Here is a 23,904-nt window from a genome sequence, read left to right on the forward strand (position 1 = left end):
GTGAGAGTCGTATATACTATCCTCTCACCGCTCATTCATATCTCCTTACCTGTGCTATGGAGCGCTGTTCTATTTTCTTTTCCAAAATGGCGGGCAGACATCAATGACAGAACATGAGATAATCCTTAGGTCAGATGCCGGTCAAGTCTTTGGCTTGATAGAATTGACAGATTTTAGTTTGGGTATGCAACAGTGTGTAATCTCTCATAGTATTGAAATAGTTGTTTGGTATCTGCTGGTACACCAGTCTGTAAATGATTATGATAAAGACCAAGGACCCTTCCCCCTTTAAAAATATGGTACTTGAATTTTAGCAGCTGGACCTGCGATGGAGCTTGTGGGTAGGCAAGAGGGAAGTGAATGTGTGCTGGCACTGCTATGTGGTCCATCTTATGGTGGTAGATGTCTATGGGCTGTCATTGTTATATAACTAATATCTATATGCTTTTACTATTGTGATGGGGGCATCTTTGGATTGTTATATAAGGGACATCAATGGACTGTCGCTGTTATATACAAGACCTGTGCATTTCTCAATTCCTATTATTTGCAGAGTCTTCTTTAGATTGAGTCTAGGTTGCTAAAGCTCTGCAATCATGTGTTCCAGTTTGAGGTTAAATTATAAATGATTAAATAATTGCAGTGTATCCATGTGTTGTGTTTTCCTTTATGTTGATAATAGTTGTCTTATTACATTATGGTTAGCATTTCACAGACCACAGCTAGTGTGCATTCATGTGCCCCAAGACTAACCCCAGGCATATGGCGGATGAGCTAGTTTACTGCCAATATTATCTTAATCCACAGAGTGCATAAATTCCAGTAATGTTCCAATCTGGGTTTCTCTGAACATCTCTTAATAGAGAGGGTTTTTGATTTAATAAGATGATATAAGTAGAATACTCAGCTAACATGGTCCAGATTTGCAGGCTTTTTAAAATCCAACATTAACAGCATTGTTATACTGCGCTGATTGTGTTAGACAGCTATATCTACTGCTTAAAGAATTAGAACTCGCAATGTCAGATTCAGTCCCTTTTGAATTGGTGGAGATATAATGTGGAGGACATTTGAAGGGAATGTCTGGTATTTCATTTAGGGTCATTAATTTGATTTTTTTTTTTTAATAAACATTACAGGCTAAGGCTATGTTCACACACCGTATATTTTCGTAAAATGGGGAGTTCTGATGCGAGCACGCATGGATGCAGTACCTGCCGGGATGATCTTTTCAGAGACCGGCCGTTCCGTGACCCGTCCGAGTCACGGAACAGCCGGTCCCTTACTGTGTGTGCACATAGCCTAAGGCTGTATCCATCTTCTCCAGGCAGCAGGATTCAAACGCAGAGCATAGGTTCGCTAACCTCTAGTATTAAGTATTTGAGAAATGTTCTTGGTGGCAGCCATGATGGACACACACAACTCATTTCTGCACTGTCTGCAGTTCACTTTGTGTCCAATTACAGCAGCTGCCCCCCTGCAAGGTGCTGCCCTAGGCACCGGAACACGGGTGGCTAGTGATAAATATGGCCCTGGTAAGATGCATACAGAGCCTTGTCTGTGTATAAATTGCTGCTTTGCTGTCTCATTTACAGTATGTTCACACTGAGCAAAACGGGCGGAGTTCAGCCTGCCTCGGTGTCACACAGTGTCTCTACGGGATGGCTCACGCGCCTCCGCTTAAAGAATTGACATGTCAATTCTTTGAGCACAGAGCAACGGAAGCAGAGGTGTGTGAGTCCTCCCATAGAGACACTGTGTGACACTGAGGCAGGTGGAATTCAACCTTTTTCACTCAGTGTGATCGGGCCCTTAGGCTTCCAGTAGTACCTGCTTAAGATAATGAGATTACTGTGTTGATGATGTCCCAATCTACACTGAAGGATCACCATATTACAAACAGCTGGCATGTGACATCTTGTGACCAATCATGCAATAGTGGCCACATCACCATTAGCTTTAAGGTGAGGTGTTGGGTTTTTTAAAACAGCCATACTTGTTGTCTGTAATTGAACTACAGTATAAAGAGTGCAGCAAGTCTGGATACAGCGCTGTCGAGCTAAAGGTCACACAGGTCTCCAAGGGACAATTGAATTTTGATTCATTGCTAACATATATACTCTTCAGAAGGCAGTAACATGGGGCTTTCATGCAGTAGACTCCAGATCCTGTAAAGTGGTTAAAGGATAAAAAACAGGGGATCCCTTAGTTTCCCCTCCTCAGCTGAGCCCTGCTCAAACCCGTGTTTTATGTCATTGAAATGTCTTTGTATTTCATAGTTTTTGTTTTGCAATTGTTAAAATAAATTGTTAAAATCTAAATATGCTAACCTAAAATCCTTATTTTTCTCTCCTCATCTTTACGACGGCACCACAGGAGTTAACTTGTTCCCTAGGGACAGGAAAAACACACACGAGAGGTTAAAAGCCCCTCCCCTTCCCACTTTCACCAGTGTTTTTCCTGTCCCAGTAGGGCAGGCACGAGAGGTGGGGATCCATCGTGAAGATGAGGAGATCCCCTCTAAAGAAGAAGATAACAACTACCTGCCAGCGGATCGATCAAGGTCCGCCTCCTTCCTTCCTAAGGGCGACTGCCTGGATCCTAGATTCAAGGTAGGGGGAAGGCCCGGCGTCCTGCGCCTTCCCTTCCTGTGACGGATGCTCCCGTCAGTAGTGCCTCACACACCCATCCGGGGAGGGAAAGTGGGGGGACCGATGCCGCAATGGAGTTCAGGCGGTGCATCGGGGCTGCTCTCCCTCGTGTGCGGCCTACTTCCGGTGGAGTCGCGCGCGGCAGCCGGAAGTTAGGCCTAGAGCGTGACCTCGCGTGAGGGGACGCTCTGACGTCACAGCGGAAGTATCGTCACTTCCGGTTCGCTCGTGGCGGATTCAAAAAGCAGTGTTGGCTGGTCTGAGGTCTGAGCGGTCTTGCTGATCTGAGGTCTAAGCAGTTGCTGGTCTGGGGTCTATGCAGTCTTGCTGATCTGAGGTTAAGCGATCCTGCTGGTCTAAGGTCTGAGCGGCATCATGGAAGGATCCTCTCCCACCACATCAGACAAGCCCTCTCAGCCGCCGCCGGCGGTAAGTGTGCCTACTATGGCAGCCACACATAGAAGGGGGGGACAAAGCAACAGGTGGCTATGGCATGCAGTTAGGCATCATTCATCCACTGTAGGTCTCTCTCTATACCCTTACATGGTGTATACTAGTAGCTAAACAAACCCTCATAATATTATTATTATGCTCTGTTTAGGAAAAAGAGAAAGGAAAGAGTAAAGACAAACCAAGATCTGCTACTGTGAGGAGATGTATAAATTACAATGCAAGACTCTCTTCCTCGTGGCGGAAGAACATATGTTCTGCCTGTGTAAATGATATTATAAAAAAGGACAGAACTTTCTTTCTGATATCAGGAAAATGATGAGAGATGAGATTAAACCATCACGTGCAGCTGAGTCTTTACCTGCTCCTAATGCCTCTGCTCCAGTGGAGCCGGTTATTCAGCCTTAATCAACTCCTGCTTCCATTGAACCTACTGAAGAACATTCAGCAGTTTCTTTGACAACTATACATGCTGTTAACCCTTCAGTTGCCCCTCCAACCTTCCTATCTCCAGCTGCTCCATTAATTCTGCCATCAATTACAGGATCAGGGTTTGGAGAGGGTAGTTTATCTGTACAGTCTGACAGGCCAAAAAGACGCAGACAGGCATCATCAGAGTCTGAATATGAGTCTGGCCCGATTTCAGACTCGTAGAGATCATTTCGGATGGTGAACCTTCTCATTCTGAAACAAGGAAGTATTATTTTTCCTCTGAGCGCACGGATAATCTAATACGTGCTGTCCCTCAAACTTTAGCAGTAGAGGAAGTACAGGAGGAGTTATCCGCCAAAGATAAATTTTTTGCGGGACTCAAAGCTAAAGAGAAGCTGACCTTCCCTGTACATGAGACTTTGCAGTCACTCATCACTGACAAGTGGCAAGACCCAGGCGTCTTCCCTTTAAGAAGGAGGATTTAGAAAATTGGGGTGAAATACCCAAAATAGACGCTCAGGTGGCAAAAGCCGCTCAAAAAAATCTCTACTTCAATTTGAAGATTCCTCACAACTAAAGGATCCAATGGATCGGAAGGCTGAAAGTCTTCTTAGGAAATCATAACTCAAAATAATATTGCGGCAACCTGTGTCGCTAGAGCAATGTATTTATGGATAGACCAGTTGGAGGAACACCTAAGGAATAGAGAGACGTCGAGGGAACAGATAATTGATTCTCTCCCTGTTCTTAGGGACGCTGCGGCTTTCTTGTCGGACTCCACAGCAGACTCAGTACGAGTAGCTGCAAAAGATGGGGCCCTAACTAATGCAACTAGAAGGGCATTGTGGATGAAAAATTGGTCTGGAGATAGTATCTCCCGATCTAAATTATGTGGCATTCCCTTTGGAGGGAAAAATGTGTTCGGGTCAGTACTTGAGAAGATTGTAGAAAAATCAGTAGACAAAACAAAGCGCTTCCAGAAGTAAAGGTGCAGAAAAAGAAAGAACAGCAGTATAAACGCGCAAAAACTCAGGAAAGTTATAGGGGGAAAGGTAAAGGGGGTCGCTGGAGCTACCCTAAAGGAGGAAATAAAAGAATATTTTTTACACCCCCAAATCCTCCCAGGACAAACAATGACACCGGTCTGGTGGGGGGAGATTGACCAGGTACCGAGAAGCCTGGTCAAGAATAATCCCTGGATATTGGACATTGTCAGTCAGGGTTACAAAATAGAATTTTTTACTTCTCCCCCCAGGAGGTTTCTAATTTCTCGTCAGTCTTCTCCAGTCCTACAGGATCATCTAGTGAGATCAGTGAAGAAACTGATTTCATCGAATGTAGTCATCCCCGTCCCAGTGACTGAACTGGGGGCAGGGCATTATTCAAGTCTATTTTTGGTTCCAAAACCAAATGGAACTTACAGGTTAATAATAAACCTAAAACCAGTCAACAAATTTGTGAAGTACAAACGCTTCAAAATGGAGTCAATCAAGTTCACCACTTCTCTAATACAGAAAGGCGCAGTGATGGCTTCTATAGACCTAACCGATGCCTACTACCACATACCAATACACCCAGAGTCTCAAAGGTTCCTGAGATTCGCAGTACGGATAGACGGTAAAGTACAACACTACCAATTTAGAGCTCTTCCATTCGGAATCTCTTCTGCTCCCCGCATTTTTACTGCTGTTATGGGGGAAGTAACTTCTTTTCTCCATATTCAGGGTCTAAGTATTGTTGCATATCTTGATGATCTGCTCCTTATTTCAGAGTCCTCACAGAAACTTCTACAGGATCTGGGAACTACGGCCGATCTTCTCAAATCACTGGGCTGGCTAATCCACCTGCAAAAATCAGATCTCACTCCGGGTACAGAGAAGGTATTCTTAGGGATTCTTCTAGACTCCAATAGACAAATGTCCTTTCTCCCTACAGAGAAAAGACAAACCTTACCCCAAAAGATTAGAATCTTCAAGGCGAAATCTATCTGCTGTATTAGAGAAGCGATGTCCGTCCTGGGATCCATGACGGCCTGTATTCCAGCAATCCCATGGAGTCAAGCTCACTCCAGAGTACTACAGAGCCAGATCTTATCCACCTGGAACAAAAGTAAGTCTGCTCTAGACAGAAAATTTTCTTTGTCTCCCCAGGTTCGACGCTCCCTAGACTGGTGGTTGATACTGTCCAATCTAGAGAAAGGTGTCCATTGGAATACAGCACCCAGGAAGATACTGTCTACAGACGCAAGTCAGACCAGTTGGTGGGCTCAAATAGACTCTCAGCTCTTCCAGGGGAAATGGACAATAGAAATTGCAGGAAGGTCCTCCAATTTCAGAGAGCTCATGGCAGTGTGGATATCATTACAACAGGCAGTGAGTATACTAAAGCAATCTCACGTTCATGTCCTCTCAGACAATGTAACAGCAGTGGTGCACTTAAGACATCAGGGAAGTGCAAAACTAAATTCATTGAGACAAATATCAGACAAGATATTCGCCTGGGCGGAGGAAAATGTCCTTTCCATCTCAGCAACACATCTCAGGGGGATAGAAAATTTGGGGGGTTCCGAAAACCCTACAGAAAATCCAAGCAGAAGGAACGACAACTATTCTTCTAGTTCCTTACTGGCCCAGGAGAGCATGGTTGGGGCTTCTTCTTCTCTGGCCCTGGAACCTCCAGTTCATCTTCCCAGAATACCGGACCTACTACACCAGGGTCCATTCCACCATCCAGATCTACTCTTATTAAAGATGCCAGCATGGATCCTGAGAGGACAATGCTGAGGAGCAAAGGTCTCTCAGAAGAAGTGATTACCACCTTACAAAAAAGCAGGAAACCAGTCACCTCGAAAATATATCTTAAAGTCTGGAAGGTCTTTTCCTCATGGTGCCCGGAAGTATTAAATACCTTTCCTGATGATCCAAATTTTTCCATAAAACTAAACTTTTTACAAGCAGGGTTAGGAAAAGGTCTAAAACCAGCCACATTAAAGGTCCAGGTAGCAGCATTATCATCCATATATGATTATAATATCGCAGAACATCGGTGGATTAAGAAATTTTTAAGAAGCGCTACTAGACAAAATCCCACTATTAGGGACTTACATCCTCCATGGGACTTAAACATTGTCCTTGAAGGACTATCCAGACCCCCATTCGAACCTATGGAGGAAGCTAATGTAAGATTTATCTCCTTTAAAACCGCTTTCCTGGTGGCAATCGTTTCAGCCTGAAGGGTGGGAGACATTCAAGCTCTTACAACTCAAGAACCGTACTGTTCTATTCAAGAAGATCGTATTGTGCTTAAAACAGATCCAAAATTTCTACCAAAAGTCATGTAGTCATTCCACCGCTCACAAGAGATAATCCTTCCTTCCTCTTGTGCAACCCCAAAAAATGAACTAGAGGAAAAATTTCACTCTCTAGATGTAAGAAGATCAATTATACATTATCTACAATCCTGTAGTGCCTGGAGGAAGGATCAGTCCCTGTTCATACAATTTCATGGTCCTAATAAAGGGAAGAAAGTTTCAAAGAGTGTTTTATCCCGTTGGATGAAGAATCAATAGAAGAGACGTACAACATCCAAAAGATACCTTGTCCTCTCCAAATAAAGGCTCATTCCACCAGGGCAGTATCCACATAAATTTACCAGACATTATAGACTACAGCTTCAGCGTAATGAGGATCTAGCCTTTGGTAGAAAGGTTCTTCAAGCTGTGGTCCCGCCCTAAGGTAATGGTTGGTATTCACCTGTGGTGCCGTCGTGAAGATGAGGAGAGAAAAAAGAGTTAGTCTTACTGGTAAGACGTTTTCTCCGAAGTCTTCACGACGGCACCAACATCCCTCCCTATAATGTGTAGATATTTACACTCACGTGGTGCCAGATATGGTTAAAATTACACTAGTGAGAGTGGGAAGGGGAGGGGCTTTTAACCTCTCGTGTGTGTTTTTCCTGTCCCTAGGGTACCAGTTAACTCCTGTGGTGCCGTCGTGAAGACTTCAGAGAAAATGTCTTACCAGTAAGACTAACCCTTTATTTTTTTTTTTGCCACCGAATTTAGAAAGCTAACGTTTAGTTAGAAAACCGCAGAAAGACTGCCTGTGTTCTATCCTAACCATTATGTGTCTTTAATTTATAAATGTCATCTTGCTCTATTTTTTGTGACTGTTATACCCAATTTTACCAGCATGTGGCAGCAGAGAGCTATGTAATAATCCATTTTTATAACTTTTTTTTTTCTTTTCTTTACAGGGACTTTTCATTAGATCTTAATGACATTGAGATTAATAAGACAAAACCTTTGTGGCACAGTTACTTTTTGTGTGGATTGAAAGGAATTCAGGTAAATAATCGCATTATAAATAATGCATTATCGATTATAACCATTTATGTTGAGAGGTCTACAATGAATTTCATAATTAGAAATGTCTACTGTTGTTTGGTAGCTAACCATTCAGACATACTGTATGTACCCTGGTAACTGCTGTGAATATGGAACGAGTTAATGACATCCTAGTAAACTTGGTTCTGTAGAGGCATCCTGCTTTAATAATGAGCAGACCTTCTGCAAGTCCATCTGTGACATGTGCAAGGGTAAACTCATTAAAAGCAATTGTCAGCCAGCATCCTATGATTCAACAATACAAATGACATCATGCCTAATAAGTAAATACACTGATTAAATAACTGGAAAACAGAGGTCATTTAGAATTTGCAAATGGGCCTTACATTCTACGCTTATTTTTGCAAAAGGGGGTAAAAAGCTCTATAACACTGCTCTGATTGAAGATGACATCTACCAGCCTCCATCTATCACAGTGATATGAGTTCTGTATATTCTGCCCTGTTTTCTGGCAAGGAGTTTTAAGAATATATGATCCATTAGCACTTGCATTAATAATATGCTTTGGAGAAATATCACCACCATTTTATAGAGAGAAAAATGATATTAAATTGCTGTTAAAAGCTTCAAATAAGCTCCTACATGCCCCCCCAGCGCTGTTTCTGGGCATATAAGTAAATGCTATGAGCACCTCTAGGCCCCCTGCTTAAAGGAGAAGTGTGGCCAAGTCGTTTTGAGGGGGATGGGACATAAAAAACTTATCTCAGGTCACCTCTCACATCTCTTCGGTGCTGGATCGCCGCTCCGGGACTCCTGCCAGGCTAGGGGATCTCAACCAGAGCCAACATCACAACCCAGTTGATCAATTGGCTGCTTAGCCAGTCAGTGACTGGGGCAGGATGTTGCTGCAGTCACTGATTGACTGAGCGGCTAGTCCATCATCCGGGACGTCATCACAACTCAGGGGAGAATGCCTTCTGGCGGGGGTCCCGGGGCTTATCATGCAGCAGATGGCATGCACGGGGAGAGGTAAGTAAGGACTGGTTATTATGTCCCACCCATGCCCCTGCCTTTAAAACAAAAAAGTATTTGACTGGACTTCTTCTGATCTGAACTTCTCCTGGATTCTAATGATCCAGCTGCCACTTTCGAAATAGAGTCGTCTCTGCAGTGACAGCCCTCTCAGCAAATGACTGGCCATGGAACTGTCCCGTCTCAGTCGGTGATTGGCTGAGTGGACTGTCACTGCCGAGTTGAATCAGTCTCAAATCGTTAAAGGGGTTGGCCACTTTATAGTAAAATTGCTCAGTGTACAGTATTAGTAAGTGTACTCACTGTATATACTGATAGCAGCTCCCTGTGTACCTCACAGAGCGAATATCAGACTCCCCTACTCCAGGCTGGGCTGCCCTGCTCTGTGGTGTTTAGGTCCATAAGATTGCTTACATGGAGGAGCATGTGACCATGCCCCGCCCCCCAGTGTCCACCACTGAGCCTGTATATGTCTATGGAGGACACAGTGGACAGGGCATGGTCACGTGCTCCTCCATGTCAGCCATTTTGTGGACTGAAACAAAACTGAGCTGGTAAGCCCAGCCTGGTGAAGGGGAGTCTGATTTTAGCTCTATGATGTACACAGGGAGCTGCTGTCAGTATATACATCAAGTACACTTACTAATACTTTATACTGACCTATTTTACTATAACGTAGCCAACCCCTTTATGCGCGGAACACAGATGTTGTAGGGGAACACCGGTTGAGCACGGAGAGGTAAGAATAGCATGTTTATGTTTTGTGTCAGGGAAGCAACATATCAAAAGTTTACATGACCCCTTTAACCCCTTGCCGCAAAATGACGTTTGGAAAACGTCATGTAAAGCAGGTAGTTCCTGCAACATGACGTTTCCCAAACGTCATGCTTTCCCTGCCTCCCCCCGCTGACCCTATGTGAGATCGGGCAGCAGGAGGAGGCTATGTCACACAGTTAACCCCATAGACGCCGCAGTCAATGCGACCGCAGCGTCTATGGGGATATTTCTGGCTTGGGAGGCGATCGGACCGCAGGAGGGGGCTGTGGCATGTTGCCTCCTCCCCCTGGCCGTTCTGTCCCCTCTCCGATACCGGCGGATCGCCGCTATTACCGTTATAGCGGTGATCCAACGGTACCGGCCATTACCGGCGCTGCCGCTACATTTCATCTCCCCCCACCGTGGGGGGAGATGAAATAAGTGTAAATCAGATCCCAGATCAGCCCCCCTAGTGGCCGATCACTAACCCCCCTCCCTGGGCGGCCATCACATCCAAGATGGCCGCCCCCATTGCTGTGAACAGACTGTCTGTTCACAGCGATGGAAATAAAAATGAATCAAAGCCCCATGCTCTCCACCACCGGAGGTAGCGGAGAGCATGGGGCAGTGATCGGGGACCCCCCTGTGGGGTCCTGGAGCAGGCGATCAGCGGTATATACTATATACCGCTGATCGCCTGTTCCCAGTGCTGCCCGGAACTTTTTATCTCCTGTCACCATAAATCATTGGTGACAGGGGATAAAAAGTGTCAGTAAGTCGCCCCCCAAGTCACCCCCCCCTTCCCCATATACGTTACCTGATCCAGGGAGGTCCATCCTCCTCGACGTCCTGACTGCTTCTGATGTGCGCATGCGCGTCAGAAGCAGTCAGCTCTGAAAATTTTAAGTGACAGAGACCAATTTGGTCTCTGTCACTAAACTATGATTACTGTGATAGAAAATATCACAGTAATCATAGTAATATAGTGAAAATGAATGTGTAAAAAGCACAAGTGAAAAAGTGTAAATGTGAAAAAGTGAAAAACATACTAATAAAATAAAACACACTTTTTATTATAGTAATAATTGCGGTTTACTCCCAGATTACCCGTATCCACCGCAGGTTGCCCGTATCTGCCCCAGGTTGCCCGTAAACCGCCCCAGATTGCACGTAACCACCACACGTTGAATGTAACCAACGCATGTTGACCGTAACCACCCCAAATTTCCAGTGACCCCCTGCAGATTGTCCGTAATCACCCCAGTTTGCCCGTAACCGCCACAGGTTGCCCGTAAACACGCCAGATTACATGTAACCACCACACATTGCCTATAACCACTGCACGTTGCCCATAACCACCACACCTTGACCGTAACCACCGCACATTGCCAGTGACCCCCTCCAGATTGTCCGTAACCCCCCAGATTACCCGTAACTACCGCACGCTTGCCTCTGACCACCGCACGCTTGCCTCTGACCACCGCACGCTTGCCTCTGACCACCGCACGCTTGCCTCTGACCACCGCACGCTTGCCTCTGACCACCGCACGCTTGCCTCTGACCACCACACGCTTGCCTCTGGCCAGTGACCCTCTCCAGATTGGCTGTAACCACTCAAATTACATGTATCCATCCCAGATTACCTATAAGCACTTCAGTTTATCTGTACCAATCCTAGATTGCCCGTAACCACCCCACGTTGCCCGTAACCACCTCAAGGTTGCTCGTAACCACCCCACATTACCTGTAATCTCATTTTTTTTATTGTATTTTAGTAACTGCACTATTATAATAACTATTACTAGCTGCGGTTTTGCTCCAGCAAATTGGCGCTCCCTTCCTTCTGAGCCCTGCTGTGTGCCCGTACAGTGGTTTATACCCACATATGGGGTACCGTTGTACTCAGGAGAACCTGCGTTACAGATTTTGGGGTACGTTTTCTCTCCCTTTCCTCGTGAAATTGAGAAATTTTAAACTAAACGAACATATTATTGGAAAAATTTGAGTTTTTCATTTTTACTGTCTTATTTTGAATACTTTCCTCTAATACCTGTGGGGTCAAACCGCTCACCGCACCCCAAGATGAATTCTTTGAGGGGTGTACTTTCCTAAATGGGGTGAATTTTGGGGGAGTTCTATTCTGCTGGCACTATAGGGGCTCTGCAAATGCACCTGGCGCTCAGAAACTTTTTCGGAAAAATCTGCACTTAAAAAGGCTAATTGGCACTCCTTCCCTTCTGAGCCCGGCTGTGTGCCCATATAGTGGTTTATACCCACATATGGGGTACCGTTCTACTCAGGAGAACCTGCGTTACAGATTTTGGCATGCAGCTCCTCCCCTGTTCCTAGTCAAATTGAGAAATTTCAAACTAAACGAACATATTATTGGAAAAATTCTAGTTTTCTAGTTTTTTAATTTTACTGTTTTATATTGAATAGTTTCCTCTAATACCTGTGGGGTCAAAATGTTCATCACACCCCAAGATGAATTCTTTGAGGGGTGTACTTTCCAAAATGGGGTGACTTTTGGGGGGAGTCTATTCTACTGGCACTATAGGGGTTCTGCAAACGCACCTGGCGCTCAGAAACTTCTTCAGCAAAATCTGCACTGAAAATGCTAATTGGCGCTCCCTTCCTTCTGAGCCCGGCTGTGTGCCCATACAGTGGTTTATGCCCACGTATGGGGTACCGTTGTATTCAGGAGAACCTGCGTTACAAATTTTGGGGTACTTTTTTTCTCTTGTTCCTTGTGAAATTGAGAAATTTCAAACTAAACGAACATATTATTGGAAAAATTTGGGTTTTTCATTTTTACTGTCTCCTTTTGAATACTTTCCTCTAATACCTGTGGGGTCAAAATGCTCATCCTAACCAAAGATGAATTCTTTGAGGGGTGTACTTTCGAAAATGGGGTGACTTTTGGCGGGATTCTATTCTGCTGACACTACAGGGGCTCTGCAAACGCACCTGGTGCTCAGAAACTTCTTCAGCAAAATCTGCATTAAAAAAGCTAATTGTCGCTCCCTTCCTTTTTAAGCCCCGCTGTGCGCCCATACAGTGGTTTACGCCCACAAATGGGGTACCGTTGTACTCTGGAGATGCTACGTTACAAATTTTGGCATACTTTTTTTTCTCATGTTCCTTTTGAAAATGAGAAACTTTAATCTAAACATACAGTATATATTATTGGAAAATTTAAATTTTCGATTTTTTTTTTTTACAACCTAATTATGAATAATTTCCTCCAGCCCCTGTAGGGTTAAAATGCTCATTATACCCCTAGATTAATTCTTTAAGGTGTTTATTTTCTAAAATGGGGTCAATTATGGGGGTTTCCAGGATACAAGCCTTCTAAATCCATTTAAAAAAAGAACTGTTCCCTAAAAAAAACAGTTTTGGAAATTTCATGAAAATTTGATAATCAATAATAATAATAACATTTCTATGCCCAGTAACACCCTAAAAAAGTAAGATATGTTTATGAAATTGTGCCAGAATAAAGAGGACATATTGGTAATGTGACTTAGTAACTAATTTATGTGCTATGACTTCCTTTTTTAAAAGCAGAGAATTTCAGAAGTTCATAAAATGCAAAATTTTCAAATTTTTAATGATATTTTGATGTTTTTCACAAAAAAACACACAAAGTAGTGACCAAATTTTGCCACTAATATAAAGTGCCATATGTGACGAAAAAACAGTCTCAGAATCGCTAGCATACGTTAAAGCATCACTGAGCTATAAGCGCATATAGTGAGACAGGTCAGATTTTGAAAAATGAGCCTGGTCATTAAGGCCAAAACAGGCTTTAGAGGCAAGGGGTTAAAGGGAATCTTTGATCTGCTGTTCATGTTCAGAAATGCTGACACTGTAAGGTAGCTGTTAGGTAAGATAAATGGTGTATCCTTGCCCTAATTCATCTTACCTTTTCATTTTTAGTTCGTTTGTTTCCTGAATGCAAAATGTAAGCAGCTTTAGAATAAGTCTCTATTAAAAATTCCTTACCAATTTGCCAAGAGAAAGATAAGAAAAAATACAATACATTTCTATAATATATTATAATGTAATTAAAAAATATGTAAAAAAAATATATATATTTTTTTACATTATTAGCAGTAAGCATATGAGTACACTGAGTAAACCAGAGGCAATCCTGTCTACCTCAGTGTCAGGGCTGTGGAGTCGGTAAGCCGCAGCTCCGACTCTGACTCCTGAATTTTATCAGGACCGACTCTGACTCCTGCTCCTTCGTAAATGGCCAGTCATATACCAGGGGAGTTATTTATCACACTGGCTCAGAAGCTTCTCCCTAATGTCCTACATGATCATGGGGCGACTTCTGAGGGAATAAGGAAAGATATAAAGCAGCTTCGCCTGTGTGTGCAGTGGATGCAGCCAGTCTCCTGCCTCCATGTCCTGAACTACTCAGAACTAAACTAAATGGAGCAGGTGGTCTTTCCTTGCTGACAATCTTCTATGTTTCTAACTAATATTCACCATACACTAAGTAACACTGCTAACAATGCCAGATACCTGTGATATAGATTTCAGCCATAGTGATATAGAGGGGTCACACATAGTGGTATAGAGGGGGCACGCCAAAGCGCGCACACAGCCTGCTGCAGCCATAGCACACATACACACAGAATGGTGCAGCCATAGCATACACACACACACACACACACACACACACACACACACACACACAGCCTGATGCAGCCATAGCGCACACACAGCCTGCTGCAGCCATAGCACACATACACACAGCCTGCTGCAGCCATAACACACACACACAGCTGCAGCCATAGAACACTGAAGAAAAACAAACAATCTTCTCCCAGAGAGAAAACACCACATTGAGGACAGAGGTTACAGCTACACTACTTATGTCTTCTCCTCCTCTATATTACACAGGATATCTTCATATTTCACTGCTGCTCATATATAGTCATCCAGCATCCAGGAAGAGACCAGCACAGATCTCCCCCCACACAATGGACTCTTCCCGCTCAGAAACAAACTGCCAAATAGTGAATGACAACTTTTCCCCTGATCACCCTTATGTAATAGAGCCAGTGTCCTATTAGAATGTTGCTCATAAAATATATTGATAAAGAAAACTTATAAAATTCATATCAAAACTCAATTGTAAATTTTTTAATGATTTTTTTAAAGCTGGAGTCGGTACATTTTTGACGACTCCAGCCACAACTAGCTCTTACTTTGACTCCAGGACTCCAACTCCACAGCCCTGCTCAAAGTGTCAATGGGATGCCTCACTCGCCTTCGTTCGCTTCCGCTCAGTCCAGTGTATGACCTGCTTTACCCTGCCGCACTATGTAAAGCAATATCAGTACTATTTTAACTGCAAGTCCCAGCGGACCCGATGGCCGTACACATGTCAGTCCAGTGTATGGCCATCGGGTGTCCTGGGACTTGCAGTTCTAATAGTAGTGGAATTGCTGTAGATAGAGCAGCAGGGTAACCAATAGCAGAGCTGAGGAAGGTAAGGGAGGCATGCCAAGGCAGGGAGGGAGTGCCCGGGAGCTCAGAGGAATTCCCAAGGAACGCCCCTGATTGTGACGTAGTCAGCCCTACGTCCCGACCCAAGATGGCACCCGGGGCTCTAAGATGGTTCTGCCCGAACCCGGAATTAAGCCGCTTCCAGTGGCTAGCGGGACCAAGGAAAGTAGGGTAAGGAGCTTCAATTGGCTACCAATCAATATTATGAATCTATATAACTTTTCATGTGGGGAGGGAATGGGGGAGAACCTTTTTTGGCTCACTACTCCTTTATTGACAATGAGGGAAGGGAGGAAGAGTGTAGAGGCATCACAGGCCTAGGGCACAGACACTTTCATTGACTCGGCTGCTTCAGATTATTACCCTAACACAGGCACCGGGAGCATTTTAAAAGACAAGACTGGGAAGTTGGTAGATACAGTATCTATCACAGTAATGTGCTGTGATTTTATAGTATGTTTAAAGAGAGCCAATCACATTAAAAATGCCTATTAAGCTAGGGAGATGTGCTGATAAATCACTCTGCACACTTCCCACATCCCTATATCTTCCGTCCCTGCAAAGTGAAACCGTAAAACTTGTAAAGTGCGCCGTATGTTAATGTTAAAGTAGTCATCTGGGTGGTGGGCTGTTGGAAGGTAGTCGGATTTAATCACTCCCCTCTAGCCATGAGGGACGCACTTTTATCAAGATTCGCCCTGTTGCCAAAATGACCTAGAAACTGCCCTGGTGCTGTGTATCTGTATATTTTGCAGTTAGTAAATGACTGTTAATGTGTTTATAAAAGTAGGAACTGCAAGGTTAATAGCAAAAAACATTTCTGCTTTATTTCTGTTTGCTCTGAGATTGTTTTGTGAATCTAAAGCTCTGCTTTATAAAAGAAAATAACCACCTCAAACCAAACTAAAAAAGCTGCCGAGTAAGCACGATTGCCTGTTTAACACAAACACGGCTTAAGGGGATCAGCTGTTGTATACTGGATACTGAGGTTTTAAGATAACACACATGAAGCAGGTGGGCTTTATCCTGCAATGTTTGAGATATCAGGGACAGTAGAGCTGAACTCCCAAGCCAAAGCATGGCATTAACATAAGCTGTAACATTAGACCTCTTTCTGAAAATAGCATGGAACTTCAAATGGCATTCCTGTAGGGGCTGTTCTAGCATCTAGTAGAATGAAGCTGGTGCATAGTACCAAAGTGCTACAGTACTGCATTATAGGCACTAACCACATTGTCACTCTTGTTTAAGGGGTAGTGCGGCGGTAAAGAATTATTGACAGAATAACACACATTACAAAGTTATACAACTTTGTAATGTATGTTATGTCTGTGAATGGCCCCCTTCCCCGTGTCCCACCACCCCCACCCGTGTACCCGGAAGTGTGGTGCGCTATACATACCTGTCACGTGCCGACTCGTCTCCGATCTTCAGTCTGCGATGTTCAGTGTGCTCAGCCAATCGCGGCTGAGCATCTGATGACGCTGAAGAGGGCGGCCGGCACTCAGGACGCCCGGAGGGATTCGGCCCGGCCGTCCGAAGACGACATCGCAGACTGAAGATCGGAGACGAGTCGGCATGTGACAGGTATGTATAGCGCACCACACTTCCGGGTACACGGGTGGGGGTGGTGGGACACGGAGAAGGGGGCCATTCACAGACATAACATACATTACAAAGTTGTATAACTTTGTAATGTGTGTTATTCTGTCAATAATTCTTTACCGCTGCACTATCCCTTTAAGTAAGCAGATAAACATTATTAATCACTCTATGGCTTCTTTATTAGGGATGAGCGAACCGGGTTCGGGTTCGAGTCCACCCGAACCCGAACGTTCGGTATTTGATTAGCTGGGGCTGCTAAACATGGATAAAGCTCTAAGGTTGTCTGGAAAGCATGGATACAGCCAATGACTATATCCATGTTTTCCACATAGCCTTAGGGCTTTATCCAACTTCAGCAGCCATTGCTAATCAAATGCCGAAAGTTCGGGTTCGGATCGACTCGAGCATGCTCCAGGTTCGCTCGTCTCTATTCTTTATGTAACTGTGTCCTAGCTTGGAATCCATGGGTTCCGGCTTAATTTTTACATGGGGTAAATTTGTCACGTAGAGAAATGATTCTAGGTGACAATATGGCGCCTTACATAGGTACAGTGAGGCATTACCCAGAAATCAGTGTTAGAAAAACACTGCAGAACCTTTAAAAAAAAAAAAAATTGAAGCCAAAGCCAGGAATGGATTTAAAAAGAGGAAAGATCTCAGTCTTTTTCTTTTATTCTTTCTCTGTTAATACAGTGGTCCCTCAATTTACAATGGCCTCAGGATACAATATTTTCAACATTCATTGTTCCTATTTGGGCCATCGTGATTTGAGACCACATTTTACATACAATGCTACAGACCAGTCCAGATCTGCGGCACATGTAAATAAGTACATGATTGATTAACAAAAGTGCCCATTTTACTGGAAACACCCCAGTATTGATGAAGTGCATGCAGTGATTGGCTGTCTAGTATCTCATCTCTACAGTACAGTGTGAGGCTATGTTCACACACTGTAGGAAACCGGCTGGATGATCTTTAGTGCCGCTTAGTTCTGATGCGGGTGCATCCGTGCGCGCCCGCATCAGAGAAATCCACTGCACACTATGGAGTGTGTGGCCGGAGACTGCAGTCATTAAATTGTAATGTTTAAGTGAGTCCAGAACATTGCCCTGGTCATGTCCAAATGACACTGATGCATTTCTTATTACAAGGTATCAGAGTTCTCTTTATAATTTGCTGTGCTTCTGTGTCAGCTGGCGTTGATCAGGACCGAATGTTCTAATCCTCTGAAAACAAGCTGAGATGGCCATGATTGTCAACGCACAGGTTTCTATCATTCTTTGTGTGTTTACATGTGTGGAACTGCTGTGGGATTTTTTATTTTTTTTTTAAAGAAAGCCTGTTTAAGGATGCCCATACATCTCCACATGGCCCAGAGCCACATCATATAATTGTATGTGATTTTACAATACAGTGGTTGGGTGGCCAGCTGATACAAGCTACATGGCCAAAAAAAGCACATCTGCAGCACAATCTACCATTGCGGGCTGGATACCCTCAGGTTTAGGCCACATGAACAGCCGGCCACACATGTCCAAAATGCAGCAGTCTGTGGCCACAGGATTTTGCTGGAGAAACAGTGCAGCCATTGGCTTCTGCATTTCAGCTGCATGCAACTAGTTGAGTTGTGAATTCATCCTTAGGCTAGGTTCACACTGTTTTTTTTGCTATCCGTTTAATGTGTACAGTATGTTAAAAAGATTGTACAGATGCAATAACGGTTGGTATAAGCAATTGCTGTTGTATTCCATACTGCAGAATCTGTTTTGCATTGTCTTACATTGTAAAATACAGAAACAGTTCCCTATTTTTACATACAGCCTTAGTCTTTAGGCAAATTTATATCTTCGCCATATTTTTCTATTTTCTTATGCATATGGGTGGAGTGTGTTCTTGTCATTCTATGGAAGGAAGAGATCTGATTTTTTTTTTTTTTTAACCAAGAGTACTCCCCAAGAAACATGAACATCCTTATTCTAAAATTATAGAACCCCCTTTAAGAAATAGCCATTACTTCATTGAAAATGCTTTAAACAGTGCATTAGCGATGTGCTAACATTTAAAAATGCCATCATGTGGTGGATAGCTGTGTGTGAAATTGTGCATCAGTCGCTTGAAGAGTAACTGTAACAGTAAAGAATTGATCTAGCCTGTCTGCACTGCTCATTGCTCAACCACTTTCAAAATGCTGCACATACTATTATGACTAGGACTGAACCATAGAAATACTGTCATCAGGATAATGAATGCCCATGACCATGGAGACAAAAGTACAGTAGACCAGCACTATTGATGCATTGCAAAACTAGGGAGGAATTTATCATAACTTGCAAGCCAGTTTTGTGGTGTCAAACTTTTTGGCAAAAGTTTTTTTGCTTAAAAACATTTCTATGCTTTTCTACAGCTTTTCTATGTTTTAAGACATTTTTATGTGTCGTCCAAAGGGGCATGGCTTTTTTATAAAAGGGGTATAAAGTAAGGTTTAAGTGTAGTGAGCTTTTACAAACGTTTTTTGGGTCACATCATTTTCGCTACTCAATGTAAAAATTTAACGTAGAAATCATATCATGCGACTTTTACAGCCTTTTACACAGTTGAAACTGGCTTATCTTTGTTTTGGGATAATTATTATTATTATTATTATTATTTGATACTTATTGGCACCAGTGACAAAGGTAAAGGGTTATCCAGACAACACCACTCAAAAAAAAAAATAAAAGCCAAATCTGTCTGAGGGGTTAATAAGTCTAGTATTGATAACAAACTGTAGAAAAGCAAATCAGATAGAATTGCAAAACTCAGTTCCTGAGAAATTCAGAAATCACAAAGTCCTTTCCTCTCAGATCTCTAGAAGACAGGTATATTAAAGGAGCAGTCAGGCAAAAATCATCATTTACCCTAACGCCCATGACAGCACCCCTGGAGAGCACCTCCCACCGCAGGACAGGAAACCTGGGAACATAAAAGCTTGACACACCTCTCAGACCTCCGTTCAGGTTTCCTGTCCTAGCGGATGGGAGGTCTGGGAAGACGCTCCTGTGGGAGTGAAGGAAGCAGGCACACCTGGTGGTCGCAGGTCCCCGTCTGCCGTTCCGCATTGTGGGGCTCCCTGCAGGCATGAGACTCCGCTGATGGAGCAGCCTGGAAGCCTGCTGGGAGTCTCCCCGGATGTCTGACCTGGCTCTGGCCACGGGGAGTGTGGCTCCGGCGGGATCCGCAACTCGCGGGGAGACGCCTCCTTCTGTGGTGAGTCGGCTTCCGGTTTCCCCGGGCGTCCGTAGTGCGCACGCGCGGCTCCATTTTAAAGAACCCCAGATGCCAGAGTGCAGTGTCCGAAGCCTGTAGCATCCACAGGCACTGAGACTCCCACCAGCCAACACCTAATTCAAGGATTACTGCTGGTACACCTCCTGCAGCATGTCTGAACCCTCAGGAGGGATAAAGGACGCCATGATCATGGTGAAAGAGGGAGCGATAAGAGAAGCTCCAGGCCTTCCAGTCCGGTACCAGTGAAGACCATAGGGGGGTGAGATTTCCCTGATTGTTTGTTCTCTTTTTCTAATTGGGGGATTCTTGCTGTTTATGTTCTAGAGATCTCCACACTGCTCTAAATCCCATAGCAAGGAGTGGCATCGCCGCAGAGAATGTGGGGAGTGCAGAAGAGAGTTAAGGGAGGATTACCACAGATCAGTATGCCCTGCATGCGTGGATCACCTGGTAGCACAGGAATCGCAAGCCCTTGCAGAGAGCATTAAGAAAATCGTAAGGGAAGAAATAAATACGTCCCTAACTCAGCTAAATCTACCCCCCCCAGGCAGAGGCCCCCGTTCCTTCAGGCTTTCAGGATATTTTAGAGCCAGCGCCCTTATTCTCCTGGAGAGATTTAGAAGAAGGGGAAGTGGAGCAAGCAGCGCACTCTAAGAGGAAGCTACTCCTAATAAGGCTAATTAAAGCTATCCGAGCCTCCATTAATATGGAAGAGGTTAGGCAGCCCAAGACAGCGGAGGACGCTTTATATGAAGGTCTGGCCCCAAAACAAATGCATACCTTCTCCCTGCATTCCAGCATAAAGGATCGTAAGACCTGGGAGGCTACTACTGGGTCCCTAAGAACAAACATAGCATCTACCTGCGTAACTCGTTCCTTAAGATTATGGTTAGGGGACCTGAAGACTCAACTAGTCAGTGAAAATGCCTCAGCCAAGATCCTAGAAGATTTTACCTGTCCTCTCCAAAGCAGCTGACTTTCTGGCAGATGCGTCTGTAGATTCCTTAAAGTTAACGGCCAGGGCAGCGGCATTGTCCAACTCGGCCAGACGCGCTGTCTGGCTAAAATCTTGGAAGGGGGATGTAGCTACAAAAGGGAAGCTCTGTGCCATCCCTTGTGACGGTGAACATCTCTTTGGCCCTTTTCTAGACTCCATTCTGGAAAAGGCGTCAGATAGAAAGAAGGCATTCCCCGCCCAGCCTAAATCGCAGGAGACATCCCAGGGCAAAAGACCATACAAGAGGCCCTTTCGTCCTAGACAGGACCCCAACAAGAGATTCAAGGTCTCTGGAAAAGGGAAGCAAAAGACTCCCAATGACGTTTGTCCGGTGGGGGGCCGCCTGTCCCTTTTTGCCCCAGCCTGGAGGGAAATTTCCTCCAGTCCATGGGTCCTAAGTTCCATTTCCTGGGGTCTTCTGTTAGAGTTCAACAGTCTCCCAGGGGACAGGTACCTTCCCACCAAACTAATGTCAGATGGTGAAAAACAGTCTGCTCTAGAGAAAGAAGTTCTTTCTTAATAGAAAAGAATGTGATAATCCCTGTTCCAGTCTCTCAACAAGAGAGGGGGTTCTATTCCCCACTATTTCTGGTCAAAAAACCAAACGGTTCATACAGAGTAATTATCAATTTGAAGGGACTTAACTTACATCTAAGATACAAAACATTCTGCATTGAGACTCCCAAATCTGCCATTCATCTGCTAATTCCTCACTGCCTGATGGCATCAATAAACTTGGAGGATGCATACTACCATGTGCCAATTCATCCCTCACATCAGAAATTCCTAAGATTCGCGGTAAACATCAAGGGCCGTTGGGCCCATTTTCAGTACAAAGCTCTTCCCTTTGAGGTATCTCAGGCCCCGAGGGTATTCACAAAAATAGTAGCAGACATGGCAGCCTTCATAAGGACCAAGGACATAGTACTCGTCCCGTACTTGGACGGCTTCCTCCTAATAGCAGACTCAGAACAGTCTCTGATCCATCGATTGGACCAAGCATCCCAGATAACAAAATAGTTAGGATGGAACATCAATATAAAGAAATCCAACCTCATTCCTTCTCCTCGCTGCATCTTCCTGGGGTATTTATTAGACTTCACAGTACAGATGACCTTTTTACCAGAGGTAAAAAAACAGGCAATACAGGAAAGAGTCCAGACGCTATTTCTGACCTTCAGGCCATCATTAAGAGAGGCAATGTCTGTCTTAGGGATTTTAACATCTTATATTCCTGCAGTGAGATTGGCTCAGAGCAGGACAAGAGACCTTCAGCAGAACATCCTGTCAGCCTGGAATGGTGCTCAGAATACGCTAGATTTACCACTCCTCCTAACATCCAAGGACAGATTGTCCCAACGATGGTGGGTGAATCCTGACAATCTATTCTCAGGGATTCATTGGTCTCCCTCCCCTCTGGTAAGAATAACGACAGACACCAGCCCATGGGGTTGGGGGGCTCATATGAGCAGCAGTTTTCCACAGGGACACTGGATGTCTCAGGACGAAACAGACTTCCTCAAATTTCAAAGAATTATCAGCAATCTTTCAAGCCCTAAAGGGCTTCAAACCCAGATCCAAAACAGACACATACTCATCTACTCAGACAACACGACGGCAGTAGCTTACGTGAACAGACAGGGGGGCACAAGGTCTCAGATACTTTTGCTTCTGTCCTCACAGATTTTTTCTTTTGCCGAAGAAAACACGATGGCGGACTTTCTAAGCAGGGTTCAGCTGAACCAAGCAGAATGGCCACTAAACAACGACATATTCCTCCTACTGAGGAAGAGATTCCGCAACCCATCAATAGATCTGTTTGCAACAAGGAAAAACAGAAAAGTAAGAAGGTTCTGCTCTCTGGACCCTCGGGACAACCCGACAGCTATAGACTCCTCCCTACACTGGAAGGAGGAAAGAGGATACGCCTTTCCACCGTTTTGTCTCATCCCAAAGGTGATCAAGAAGATTCAGGAAGACAAAGCAATCCTTCTACGAGTGGCTCCGTTTTGGCCAAGAAGGCCATGGTGCACGTGTCTAAAAAACATGTCAGTAAGTCAGCCGTGGGTGCTTCCAGAGATCAGAGATCTGCTAAGCCAGGGTCCAGTAAGCCATCCCGGGTCTCCGAGCCTCCACTTGATGGCTTGGATGCTGAGCGGGTCATCCTAAAGAGAAGAGGCTTTACCAACAGTGTCATCAATACCTTGTTGGCCAGTAGGAAGGACATCACATCAAATATCTATTTTCGTGTCTGGCAGGCCTTCCTAAAATTCTTTAAAGGTAAACAAGACCCATTAAATGAACCCAACATCCCACTGGTACTTAGTTTTCTTCATGCGGGGCTAGATATGAACTTGAGTCCTAGCACCTTAAAAGTTCAGATTTCAGCATTAAGCTCTTTCCTAAACTACAAACTAGCAGAGAAAACGTTGATAAAGAGGTTTATAACAGCAGCCACACGTCTCAATCCTCCTAAGAGAGATAAAACTAGAGAATTCAGGTCAGCTGAAAATCTATGACTTCAATTCTCAGGTCTTAATAGAGGTTAAGCAGCTACTAGGGCCACGGTCAGCAGAAGGATTAAACAGACAATAGCCCTAGCTTACTCTATTACAGGTAGTGACCCCCCCCCCTTCCCTACAGCACATTCCACTAGGTTTCTGGCGACATCTTGGGCAGAAAGGGCAGAGGCCACACTAGATCAGATTTGCAGAGCGGCCACCTGGAAATCGGCTCACACCTTTTTTAAACATTACAGGGTTCAGTTGAGACCAGTGACCGATCTTGCCTTTGGCCGCAAAGTATTGTCGGCCGTGGTCCCCCCCTAAAAAATTCTCCTTTTC

The 23,904-nt window shown here is 44.4% G+C and overlaps 1 protein-coding gene across 3 annotated transcripts in view; it reads left to right on the forward strand.

Annotated features, from left to right (window-relative positions):
* The window catches only part of GALK2 (galactokinase 2), a 172,797-nt gene that overhangs the window by 49,584 nt on the left and 99,309 nt on the right, over positions 1-23,904 (forward strand). For all 3 annotated transcript variants that reach the window (XM_069983250.1, XM_069983259.1, XM_069983267.1), the window contains one exon: positions 7,788-7,878. In XM_069983250.1, the coding sequence (XP_069839351.1) occupies positions 7,788-7,878 (91 nt within the window). The remainder of the gene's footprint in view (positions 1-7,787; positions 7,879-23,904) is intronic.

This window comes from Dendropsophus ebraccatus, chromosome 1, assembly GCF_027789765.1.
Source record: "Dendropsophus ebraccatus isolate aDenEbr1 chromosome 1, aDenEbr1.pat, whole genome shotgun sequence".
NCBI lineage: Eukaryota > Metazoa > Chordata > Amphibia > Anura > Hylidae > Dendropsophus > Dendropsophus ebraccatus.